We start from the raw sequence: 12,822 nt of genomic DNA, 5'->3' as shown, positions 1-12,822 counted from the left end.
AAAAAAATAGTACACAGGTAAATGTGGGCATAAACAGTATATAATCACATACAGAAGCACGAACATAAATGGTTCATGATCACATGCAGGTAAGTATGTGCATAAACAGTGTACGATAATATGCAGGTTAAATGCACACAGCAATGGTGCATAATCACACAGGTGAATGTGGGCATACATAGCACGTAATACACACGGATACACACATACATAGAGCCCTTGACGGCAGCCCCGCAAGCACGCATGGAAGGACTACACGACCCCACCTAGGTAAACACGTGCATAGTCACACACCGATAAAACACACATGTCCTTCCATCAGATCATTTCACACCATGGTCAAGGCCGTGAAAGGAATGAATTAGATGTGGTCCCAGGACAGGGCGTGACGGGAGGTGACAGGGGCAGTGCCGTGAGGATCCACTGGAGCTGGGTGGTCAGGGAAGGCGTCCCTGAAGAGCATCACCTGCACTGAGACCAAAGGCAGGGCGAAGCAGCCAGCCCACGGGCTTCCCCTAGGCCAGGAGGCCTGCATTCACCTGCACTGAGGCTGGACAAACCCTAGGCTTGTAAAGGACAGTGTCAGCTGGCTGGAGATCAAAGTGCTTACAGAGGTGAGGTAAGGGGAGCTGAGGTGAGGTTAGAAAGACAGGCAAACGCTAACTCATGCAGCTCCCGAACTTACCGGGAGATTGGAGCTAGTGGACTGGTGATGGTGATGTGCTGAGCTTCCCATCAGTCGGGGGATGAAAGGAGAGAACAGCCACTGGTGAGGCATGTCCAAAAGGCAGGTCGATATTAGATGTGGGAGATTTAGGAAGGAATTGAAGAAGAATGGCTGAAAGCCTGGTCCATATGTTCACTTTCCTGGGCTTGGAGACTCTGAGGTTTTGCCTCCCAGCAGATGTGATGGGACACACTTTGTCAACATTGAGGCACAGCCACCAAGGGGGGAGGCAGAGCCGATGCCAGCCGAGGAGAGGCCAGGGACACGGTGTTGGCGTGGGCATTGGTGGAGCCAGAGCCGTGGCTCATTTAAAGCTGGACACTAACAGCACCCGTGGTGCCTCCTCCCACAGACCCCTGAAATCATTGAAAGAAAGAAAAAGAAAGAAAAAGAAAGAAAGAAAGAAAGAAAGAAAGAAAGAAAGAAGAAAAGAAAGAAAGAAAGAAAGAAAGAAAGAAAGAAAGAAAGAAAGAGAAAGAAAGAAAGTTAGAAAGATCTTATGTTAGACCTGACAGTATTTTAAGCTCATAGGGGGCACCTGGGGGGCTCAGTCAATTAAGCATCTGCCTTTGGCTCAGGTCATGATCCCAGGGTCCTGGGATCGAGCCCCACATCTGGTTCCCTGCTCAGCAGGGAGTCTGGTTCTGCCTCTGCCAGCCGCTCCCCCTACTCGTGCTTTCCCTTTCTCTCTCTATCAAATAAATAAATAAATAATCTTTAAAAACTATTTTAAGTTCTTAAGATGTAAGTATAAATACGTACCATCCCCTTTGATACATCGAAAAGCCCTCTCCGCTAGACCGGAACGCTGGCAAGACGCTGGAAGACAGAGCTGCCGCTTGGCTACTCTCCCACTGTCCGATTACCATGAGCGATGTAATCTCAGCTCAGAACCTCTGGCTTCTGCCATGGTGAAGGCAAATGCACTTTTGTCATCTTTTTGGCACAAGATGCTCAGTTTTCTAGAGAAACAAAAATGTGGAAGGTGGTTGAAAGTGTCGTCACATTTGGGAGAGGAACCGTCAGAGTTACTTGATATTGAAGATTTCCCCAGGAAACAAGTCTGTTACCCAGAGGGGTTTACAGGGTCGAGGACCCATGTCTCCCGCTGACCCTGTGGGATGGAATGTGAACAGCTATGGACCAGGTCATCCTTACCTGCATTCCAGACTCTTCTGTGTATTTACTCCCTTGTTACCGATAGATAGTCTGGATACACCTGCATCTCAGTGGTGGGTTTTCCCCCCAGCACGTGCACTTCCTTGAACAGGGCACAACCTCTGTAAGCCTCGATTTCCATTCTGTGGAACAGGGACAAGGGTGCTTGTCGCTCTCAAAGAGAGGATGTAGGAGTGCAGAAAGACCATGGATGGGCTTGGTGACCCCAGAGGCCCCTCAAACCCTAGATGGCTGAGACCCTCCCTTTTGGCGTCTATGATGCTGCCTAGGTCCACTGAACATTGATGAAGACTTCCGACTCTGCTTTGTTCTAGAAAGAGAGTCTAATCTATTAATCAATGAATTCTCACTGGAATGGAGGTCTTATCTTCACTGTAATGTCAGGAAACTTGAGACTTCTGTGTTTAAGAAAGTTCCTAAAATACAGTAAGGAGCAGATTTATTTGTCAAACCCAAGCTTGCCTGACACCAAAGTCCACACTTTGCCGGGTCACCGTCGTGGCCCCTGAGAGCCATCTGTGGAGCGTCTGAGCTAGTGGCATTGAGTTGCCGCAAGAAGCTCCAGGCTGGCCTCCTGGAATCCGCCCACACCCGCCTGCCAGGCAGCCCCCCACCCCTTGCTAGCCCGTCTGATGAAGTCCCCACTCCATCTGGTGAGATCTGGGAACCTCTGGTCCTGTTACCAAATCACCCTCCCGGCTCCTGTCTCTTGAAGTCTCCCGGGAGGGAGGACCTGGGTAATAGCCACGCTAATGACAAAGCACTGACTGAAGACCCGGTAACCCCTTGGTTTCCTCCCTTCCCACGGCCGTGCTAATGAAGCCGGGCAGGCACTGGGGGAGTAACAGGATCCAGCTCGGGGTTAGCTAAGAGGTGGTTTGTGGTCAGGCACCCAGCAGATGGGTTCAAATTACCTGGCTTTAATTTCCAGTAATTGGCGGGCTGGATTACCCTTCAGCTCAGGGGACCTGGGTCTGTGTGGCTCTGGCCATGAGCCCTGCAGGAGAGGAGGCCAGCCCCCACGGGAGATGCTGCAGGCAGAAGTGGGGAGCACAGGGGACACCCCCGTGATTCAGGAAGCCTGGCAGGCCAGAGTCCTCAGCCACCATGGAGGGCTTCTCAGAATAGGCTTGGGGCCTCTTGCAGAATTTTCAAAGACTTTCCAGAAGATGGGAAAGAGTGGCAATCATGAAAGGATAGATTTGGTCCTATCATTCTCTCCGGGTTTTTTGCATTTTAGTTTAACTATCAAAGTGTTTGTGTATATGCACATATTTCCAAATGCTTGCTTAGGCTAGCAAGCAGACTCCTCGCTGTGGCTCTACTCACAGTCTTAATAATTGCTAGATTCAAGTGGGGACCTTCTAGGTGACAGGCTGTGTTTTCCACACATGAGCTTGATTAATGTTCAAATGACTTCCATGGGGCATGCACTCTTACAGCATCGGTCCACAGTTGTGCATGTTGGTGGCAAGAGGGGTGACTGAGTCTTTGATGTTTCCATGGCTCTTCATGGAGAGCTGGGCTCTGCTCCCAGCCCCGTACACATTCAACCACCTCTACTGGCCATCTCAGTGGCTCTGCCAAGCACAGGCTCGTCACCTCCTCTCTCAGCCACGCTAAGGGCCACCACCTGGCATCTCCACCCCTGGCCTCATCCCCTAGTCTGCCCAGCATGGAGCAAAACATTCGCTTGTTCATGCATTTATTTGCACAGAAGTGCGTTACGAAGGCTGCTCTTCTCCTGGGCCTGGCATCAACCTGGTGGATCCTAGATGCTTGAAGACCAGTTGTTGGGTGAACCAATAAGCAAGAACGTCATGGTTAATAAGACAGGGCACTTCTGTCAAAAGCTTGTGCACAGCCTGGTGAGGAAGATGGAAGTGGACGCAAATCCACACACACCAGGATGGTCCATTTCAGAAAGATGTTGGTAAGAGGAATTACCACAGTGAGGCTAAATGAAGTCACGTGTGCAAAAGAGTGAAGTGCCTTACCCCGCGTTGGGCGTGTGCGTAAACGTTCAATGACCAGGTGGGTTTGGTTTTCCCAGGAGACCACGGTCCCCAGGGCTGGACAGAAAGTGCACGCGTGTGTATGCGTGTTTGTGTCTTTAATCTTCTGCATTCCACACCTGGTTGTATCCTTGGTACCCAGCCTAAGATGGATGCTTAAAAACAAGGGCCGAGATCAAGAGATGAGGCAGTGGAAATGCCACCCCATAGCTTCCTGAGGGCTTTACAAAGGCGGTATGAGTTATTTTGCATTCTGCATTTGTTCTAAGAAGTGCTCTCTGACGGATCGTCTGGGAACAAGACCAAGAGAAAATATAGCCATCTTGTTCCTACCTGCTGTGAGCTGTAAGCCACAGCTCTCCCAGAAACTTTCCAGGGAGGAAGAGGCACTGACTGGGAAGGAGGGTTGGCTGGAAGCTGGCAAGTGCCACTGTCTGCAGAATAGGGGTGCTCTCAGCCTGGTGAGGTCACTGAAGAACAGTCTGGCATACTCTGGGAAATGCTCTTGGTCAGTCCCTGGTCCCTGGGATGGGCCCTCAACCTTGATGACCCTCAGTTTCCACATCTGCAGAATGGGATCAGTGAAGCACCAAAAGGGGGCTTGTTGTAACCCACAGTGAGAGAATGACCCCTGAGTGCTTCAGGGCCTGCCGAGTGTTCCAGAGGCTGCTCGTTCATTCACTTACAATGCACGCATTTCTATCATCTTCCTTTACAGCAGAGATGAGCTTTGCTTCTCTGGTGCATTATGTAATCGTCACGGCCAACCGAACAGTTCTCACATCAAGGCTGTCTACGTTACTTAGGAGGCCACGGAGAGCACTCAGGCCCCCAGACAGTTAAACCACGGTGGGGCCACCTGGTACTTGAAGCACCTCAAGGGCCTTCATAAAACTGCTGGGCGACCACAGAACTAACCACCGGTTCCTGCGGAGCCGAGCCGAGCAACACCACTTGCATGGCGGGAGAAAGGGATGATGCAGCACTTTGGGGCTCCGGGCCTCTGGCGGGTGTCGGCCCGGGGGCAGCTGGCCTGGTTATCAGCTTCTCACAGAATCCTGCCTGAAAGGTCCCACCTGGCTGAGGACTCTGGCTCTCTGCCCCTCTCTGCCTGGGCCTGGTCTGTTCCCTCGGGGGCTGCAGCCTTGAATTCTTAATGTTTTAAGGAGTCTCAGTGACTTTGGGTTTGAAGGGTATGGGCTTTACAGACAACAGCAGCCATCACTGGTCTTTCTCGGGCAGCCTTCACAGGGCCGAGGGGAGCTGAGAGGAGCCATGTGCCAGGGAGTGCCGCCCCTAATGAGACGTCCTAGCAATGTCTTGACCACCGTAGGGCTTAGACATTTTTGGACAGAGCCCTGGAACATACTGACACCACCTGTTTCCTCCCTAAATCTTAGGTCACCTCACTCTGACACACACATTCACACACACACACACACACACACACACACACACACACTTGCATCCTCAACCATCCTGTTCATTTCTTTTTGACAAACCAGGGAGTTCACCTTGCTTACTGAATCAGAACAAGGCCTTGGGAGCCAGAACTTGGGTTGGAATCCCAGTGTCACCACATGCTGGCCATGTGGTTCGGACAGCCCATCTGACCTCCCTGACCATCCATGCTGTTTCAGTAGGTCTGGAGGTGGGATCTGGGAATCGGTGTTAAAATCCACCGACCAACCCAGGGGGTATGTTGGCACCAGGCCAAGAACCACACTGAGAACCCCTGCACTGGGGAGTCCATGGGTGAAGATCAGAGGATTAGTGGCCCCTGGAAGTGGTTAAAAAATAATAAAGAAAAGAAAAGAAAGATATTATTACCTGTGTGCATTTCAAGATGAGTGTCATGGAATCTTGGTGGGATTTCTGAGTCCAAAACCAACTTAGAACCAGAACGTAGAGGTAGAAAGACAAACGGTCCGGTTGTGCCTCCAAGGTATGGGACCTGTACTCCTAGGACAGTGCCCAAGCCTGGTGGATGAGGGCGGGAGAGAGAAGGTGCTGGGGAGACAAGGCGTTCTGTTTAAGCCTGTAGAAACTCAGGCTTATGTGTTGGCAGCCAGGCATCTATACGGCGACAGTCCAGGAAAAGTAGGAGACGCCAAGCAGCTCTGGCAGAGGACTGGACTGTAGGAGCTCCCGCAGCACAAACCACGGATGTCGGAGACTCGGACAGAAGTTCCAGGGAGTTAAAGGAGCACGGGGAAATAGGCAAATACAGATGATGAAAATCAAAAGGGACTGGGCTTTACAGCAGAAGTAGGACCCGAGGTGTTCCTGGAATAACGGCGGCATGTTTATTCTCGAACATAGCTCATGTAGGTAGACGAAAGAAGATTCCAGGAACTACAGAAGCCACACCAGTTCCAACCCCCCGCCCCAGTTCTTGGGCCCGTGCTCATGCTCAGGCTGAAGGAAACAGGCCCAGACCCTTGTCAAGGCCCTCTGTGTCGACACCCACCCAGGAAGCATCGCTCGTCTTCACTGGAAGACACTTTTCACTTAAGAGTTTTTGTTTTGTGACTGCCAACCTACAAGTTGAAGGCTAGCCCCCAGGGTCATGTGGAAGTCCCACCTTCCAGGGTGGACAGCTCCGAGACCCGCATCCTGGCCAACTGTTCAGGAGGCAGGAGCGAAGTGGGATGGCTGGCTCGCAAAGGCGAGTGGTTCTGAAGTGCAGTTGCACAAGACACACCCCACATTCAGACTTCGGCCGGATGCTTCCAAGAGATGAAAGAGTGCTGGGCTGCTCTGTGCGGCTCAGCGGCCCTGCCCTTGCTGCCCAAGGAAGCGGGGAGAGAGGGAGGAGGAGAGACAGGGGAAATAGCAGAAAGAAACAGGTCACTCCAATCCCATGTATGTTTATTGAGCACCTAATATGTGCTGTGCCTGACCCAGGGCATGCAGAAAGAGGGCCTGAGGACCAAAGCCTAGCTGACAGTGGTCCTGGCCTCATGACTCTCCATTCGGGTGCAAGACCCCAGAGCAATGAGGACCGTCCTGGGCCACTCTCTGCCCTGAGGGACGCCACCCCTGAGTCATTCTCTGACTTCCTTCTCATGACATTCTCCCATGTTCGACTTCTCTCCATTCATGCCCTCTCTAGAGCAAGCCCAGGAGATAGAAGGAGTGAGCACAAAAGACAGGTTTTTGAAACTGAAACTCCTCAGGTGGGAGGTGGGCTTCACACTCACAGCTTCCAGCACCTCCCATAAGCACATGAGGAACCCACTTCTATTTCCCTTGTAAGCATCTGAAGAATTAAAAAAAAAAATCAACGTTGACAGTTTCTTCTTTTCATCTAAACGCAGGGGCCACCAACCACTCCTTGAAAAGGAGCGAGCTTTGTGATATGAATTCACAGCCCGTATTTGAAAGTTTGGGGCCACATGAACTTTGGCATGGAGAATGTTTCGAATTTAGAATGGTGAGATGTTGCACGCTTGGTCTCATTTAACGTGCCCATTGGGGCCTGGGGCAGCACCCCGCAATCAAGCACATTAATATTTCTGCAGGAAAATATATGGGTATGAGCACGAAGTGGGATAAATAAAGACTATAAATAGCCTCGTGTCAGTTCAGGTCAACTTTTGCTGCCAAATGAGTTCAGAACAGGTCAGTTGTTGCAGCCAAATAAGTTACAAAATTTAGGTTTTGCAGAGTGTTTGGGGTTTTAGAATTGTAGATAAGCAATTGTGGGCATGTGATAACAAACAGTGTTGACTGGGCATCTCCCACGCTCCAGGCTCCATGCTGAGCATGCCCAAGACAGGCGCTGTTATTACCTGCCATACTAACGGAACTGAGGCTTAGAGGGGATCACGAGGGTAATAACTAGCACAGTAAGGTTGAGTCTTCCTCCTGAATTCCAGAGCTTGCCTTCTGAATCAAGCCATCAGACCAAACTAATATGACTACCGACTTGGAACTGCAGACATGGTTTGAGAAACAAAATTGCTCACGGGGACCCAGAAAGCAGCTTCCTCCTTTCATTCAAGAAAAGAGGGTAATGTTTTTTTGTTTTCTGTTTTGTTTTGTTTTGTTTTGTTTTTGTTTAAAAAAAACTAAGGGGCAGACCACGGAATGGGAGAAGATATTTGCAAATGACACTACAGATAAAAGACGGGTATCCGAGATCTACAAAGAACTTCTCAAACTCAATACACGAGAAACAAATAAACAGATCATAAAATGGGCAGAAGATATGAACAGACAACTTTTCCAATGAAGACATACACATGGCTAACAGACACATGAAAAAATGTTCAACATCATTAGCCATCAGGGAAATTCAAATCAAAACCACACTGAGATACCACCTTATGCCAGTTAAAATGGCAAAAATTGACAAGGCAAGAAACAACAAATGCTGGAGAGGATGTGGAGAAAGGGGATCCCTCCTACATTGTTGGTGGGAATGCAAGTTGGTACAGCCACTCTGGAAAACAGTGTGGAGGTCCCTTAAAAAGATGCCTTCAACAGATGACTGGATTAAGAAGATGTGGTCCATATATACAATGGAATATTACTCAGCTATCAAAAAGAACGATTTCTCAACATTTGCAGCAACATGGAGGGCACCAGAGGAGATAATGCTAAGTGAAATAAGTCAAGCTGAGAAAGACAATTATCATATGGTTTCTCTCATCTATGGAACCTAAAAAGTAGGAAGATCAGTGGGGGAATAAAGGGATAGAGAAAGGGGGGTAATCACAAGGGGGAATGAAGCATGAGAGACTATGGACTCTAAGAAACAAACTGAGGGCCTCAGAGGGGAGGGGGGTGGGAGAATGGGATAGACCGGTGATGGGTAGTAAGGAGGGCACGTATTGCATGGTTCACTGGGTGTTATACGCAACTAATGAATCATGGTACTTTACATCAAAAACCAGTTATGTACTGCATCGTGACTAACATAATATAATAAAAAAATAAAAATAAATAAACTAAACACTGAGATACTGAAAGAAAAAAAAAAAAGAAAAGAGGGTAATGTTAATAGAAGGAAAAACAGAAGAGGAGTAAAATGCAGAGGCACAGTTTTCTCCCCCTGAGGGTCAAGAAATCAGGAATCCCGGGTCCAATTCAACTGGACTTTTTATGTCCAAAGTCCATGTAGGCTCGTCCTTACTGTTCCCCTTCCCAGTGTGAGAGCTCTTGACTGTTTTGTCTCCAGATTGGTTCCTTCCAACATTCTTGACACCACTGTTAGATTTCTATTCCTAAACAATATCTCCAAACATGGCATTTCTCTGCTGAAAATACTCTAGGGTCCCTGCTCTCTATCAAAGTTCAAATGCTTCCCATTGACCCCTGAGGGGGTCCATGCAAGGCATGCCTCCACAGGTCAACCAAGTCATGTGATGTCATTGGATAGGCCCCCGTTTTCCCACACCAACTTCTACTGTGACTTCTGTTTCTTCACTTTCAACGGCATTCTTTTGCCTTTTTAAGCAAAATCCTGCCTGGATTTTAAGACCCAGCTCAAATGTCACTTTTCCAAAGCAGACTCACTTACGGCAGACAAGATGGACGGAAGCCTGTGTATCGTCAAGTTGCATGCTCTTGCTTTTACTTCTTTTGCAGCAGTTTGAAATGTCTCTTCAGTGAATCCATTCCTTTAGTTCCACTTTGCTTAACATGGCAAGTTGGGCTCCACTTTATTAATGAAATTATGACTACCTATTGTATAATCTGGTATATCGAAATAATGTGATTTTGAAGGAATGGAACTCAATAGGATACACTACAAAGCAATATTTAGCTCTAGAATGCTTGGGTTGTAAATTCAGTTCCCTGTTTTCATGAGCTCCTGACCTCGGATGTTTCCACATAAGCGCCCTCATCTTAGGATGTTCCTTTTCAAGTGTTTTCCTTAGTCCATGATAACAAGAAACCCAATTTGAAAGGATTCCATATAAGTAACTATTTATCTTCACGTACGTACCTGTACCTGTAGATAATATGGTATCTCCTTTGGTTGTTCTCTTAAAAAACTCACAACATTTACAAATAAAAAAGAAAATAAATAATTTACTTCTTTTAGCTCTATGCCACTGTAAACACCACTTCCCCTCTCTGTCGATTTTCTCAGACAACTGTGTGTGTGTCAGGATTTGCAATGGCTCTGTAGACATCCTTACCCTTTAGTTACTAGCTCAGGAAATACCCAGGATGCTCACAAACGCGGCCCTGGAGGCCTGGGGCATCCTGAGGTGAGTGGATTCCTGGATGTCTGTATTCACTCGTGCGTGGGTCAGGCAGGAGTGGTAGGTCTACAAGCAGACTTCGAAGGCCCTGTCAGTGGATTCTGTCTCACAGGTAAAGGATTTCCGAGCAATTTGATCTTTCACTGAAGAAGTTGAAGGGCTGTACTCTTTCAGTTAAAAAATGGCCTTTGGTGAAGGAAATCTCAGACTTTCTGTGATTCTTCAGGTCAGTAAGAGGCTTCAATGTTGGATTTAACCGTGGAAAGGGACTTCCCTTTTCCTCTTGACTGTTGGGTCTTCTGGCATTTCTGCCAGCTTCGCAGTCCGAGGGAATTTATACAACAGGAAGCCCTTCTAGCACGGAGGGCTTTCCTAATTATCCCGATGATTCCTAAAACATATCCTCCTGCGATGGTTTCTTAACATCTTGTGTTGCCTTTGCTTTTGGTCTAGTTCTAACTAGGAAGACACCTTAACCCTCAGCATGTCCTCAGGGGCCACAGGACAGATGTAGACCTTTAGCCTATTTGGAACTTCAGAAGATTTTGACAGCCTTTAATAGACACATCAGCATTGCCAGGATGGCCTTGGGAGCCATGTCTGCCTGCCTGTTCCACTGTCTGCAGCCTGCCCCCATGTCATCAGTCCCTGCTTGCATAATATTAACTGTGAATATCTCTAAGGGATGTGAGCTTGCATGTATTTGAATTTTGGGTTTCTTGTGTTTGGTTGGTTGCCTTGTTCAGGAACTTTTGACATTGACTAGAACTTTGATAATGTATTTGAATCATTTTTATTGAAAAAGTTATTCTTCTAAAATAAAACATCCCTTCTGAATCTGTTTCTGGTCCATCTCTTTATTTGCCATGTGGCAAATTCAATTCAACAATAAACATACCATTTTGTTGTTGTTCTTGTACCTGTATTAGAGCTTGCTCTGGGCCAAACCCAATGTCTCATCCTGGCATTACAGAAGTGACTAGTCCTGGTGATCCCTAAGCCCACGAAGCACCTAGTCCAACAGAAGAGACTGTCTCATTATGACTGACTTAGACACTCTCTTTTTCTTCAGTTCTTTGAGACATTGGGAGGAGCGTCCTGACCGATCTCCCATGCCACCCTTGAGAGTAGTGTGGGCAGCTCCAGCATGCCTTTCCTTGTGGAGTTTGGACCACCAGGAGTGGGAGTTCTTCTGCCTGTCACTAAGCAGAGATGACATGAGTGGGTACAACTGACATGTTTCTTCCTTTTGGAACTGTGGGTGCCTGCAACATTTTCTTTTCTTCCTCCCTTCCAGAAGTGCAGTCGGGAAAATGCCAATGAGGAGTGGGTGGTTCCAACCACAGCCATCCAACCGGCCACCCTGAGTTCTTTAAATCTCAAACATCTACGGTGATGTGGGGTTGGGAAGATTAGACAATATGCCGCTTGCTCCCTTGCCCATACTGGAAGATGCTCGGAGCATTGCCAGGGCAGGCTACTGAGATTATACTGATCTTTATGCTAACGGAATGCCAATACTGAATCTAAGGCTATAGTAGCACAGGCTAAGAACGCAACTCTCTGTTCCTGTACTTGAACGTTTCAGCGCCGACTTCACTGTCTTCTGTTTCCTCCTGGAAAGTTTCCCAGCTTCCTCCTTCCAGTGCTGTTGGTGCCCTTTCCACTTCCTATTGTGACCCCATACCATTCCATACTTACCCTTCTATTGCATTCTCGAAGCATGTGGGTATGTGTTTAATGTATGTGTCCACCACGACTAGCCTGTAAGCTTTGTTGGGAGTAGGAAGGAGTCTTGTTCACTCTCGTCCTTCCAGAGCCTAGTGCAGTTCCCAGCACAGAGTAGGTGTTTAATTTGTAGAGTTAAAACAGGATTCAGTATTTTGTTTGATGACCACAAAGACCTTTTAAGTTAGGCCAAACGGACCTTATTACCCCGGTGTACAGACGAGGAAACAGGTTCTGGGCTGGTGACTGAGATCAAGGCAAATCTCTAGAACCTATGTTTTACAATTATCAATATTTTCCCAAAAAACATATATGCAATCTTGGGGAATAGAACGTTTGGAAGTCATTGTCCATAGAATGAAAACTGGGTGGTCATTAAGGATCATTTTAAACAATCATTTCAGCAAAATAAGCCATTGTTTACTAAGATGGTTTGGAGAATATAGGTCATCAACAAGAAGGGATGGCAGTCCCTCAATTTCCTTTCTGCATGTTTTTGCGGGAAATGTGATGTGCTAGCTCGTTGTGTGGTTCTCAGGAACAAGTACAGTGTCAAGGTTATAAGATGTGGGGAGACTGTCTCTGCGTCAGATGATGGGGATTTATCTCCATGACATCTCCATTTGAGAGCCCGTCTCTGTGCCTCAGGGGTGGAGGTTTACATCCTCCTTTTCCGTGCCCCTTCCCTGTAGCTCTGGTAATTCCCTGGAAATTGGCTAAGAGCTCAGCTCAAATGTTTTAGGTAAGATGCTTTCTAAGACTTCTGCTTTTCCAACATTATTTCCCTGGGAGAAAGTTCAAAAGCTCCAGTCTACGCCCCCCTGGCCATGATGTCCCCTACTTTCCAGAGTGCTAGGTCTCTGAAAATTATCTTTCAAAAGACTCATCTTGATAGGGTCCCAGGCTCTGTCTTTATAAGTTTTTGGACTAGACTGTGGGAAAGGTACAATTTATC

At 47.7% G+C, this 12,822-nt stretch overlaps 1 protein-coding gene across 1 annotated transcript in view; it reads right to left on the bottom strand.

Moving 5' to 3' along the window:
• The window catches only part of LOC117796097, an 18,612-nt gene extending 12,191 nt beyond the window's left edge, over positions 1 to 6,421 (bottom strand). The window contains exons 1-2 of the mRNA XM_034643068.1: positions 5,752 to 6,421; positions 1,490 to 1,689 (exon numbers count right to left, since the gene is read on the bottom strand). Of these exons, the coding sequence (XP_034498959.1) occupies positions 1,490 to 1,596 (107 nt within the window). The 5' untranslated portion in view covers positions 1,597 to 1,689; positions 5,752 to 6,421. The remainder of the gene's footprint in view (positions 1 to 1,489; positions 1,690 to 5,751) is intronic.
• Between the last annotated feature and the right edge of the window lie 6,401 nt (positions 6,422 to 12,822).

The sequence above is a fragment of the Ailuropoda melanoleuca genome, chromosome 14 (genome assembly GCF_002007445.2).
Source record: "Ailuropoda melanoleuca isolate Jingjing chromosome 14, ASM200744v2, whole genome shotgun sequence".
NCBI classification, from domain to species: domain Eukaryota; kingdom Metazoa; phylum Chordata; class Mammalia; order Carnivora; family Ursidae; genus Ailuropoda; species Ailuropoda melanoleuca.
This window is presented reverse-complemented; position numbering and strand designations above follow the sequence as displayed.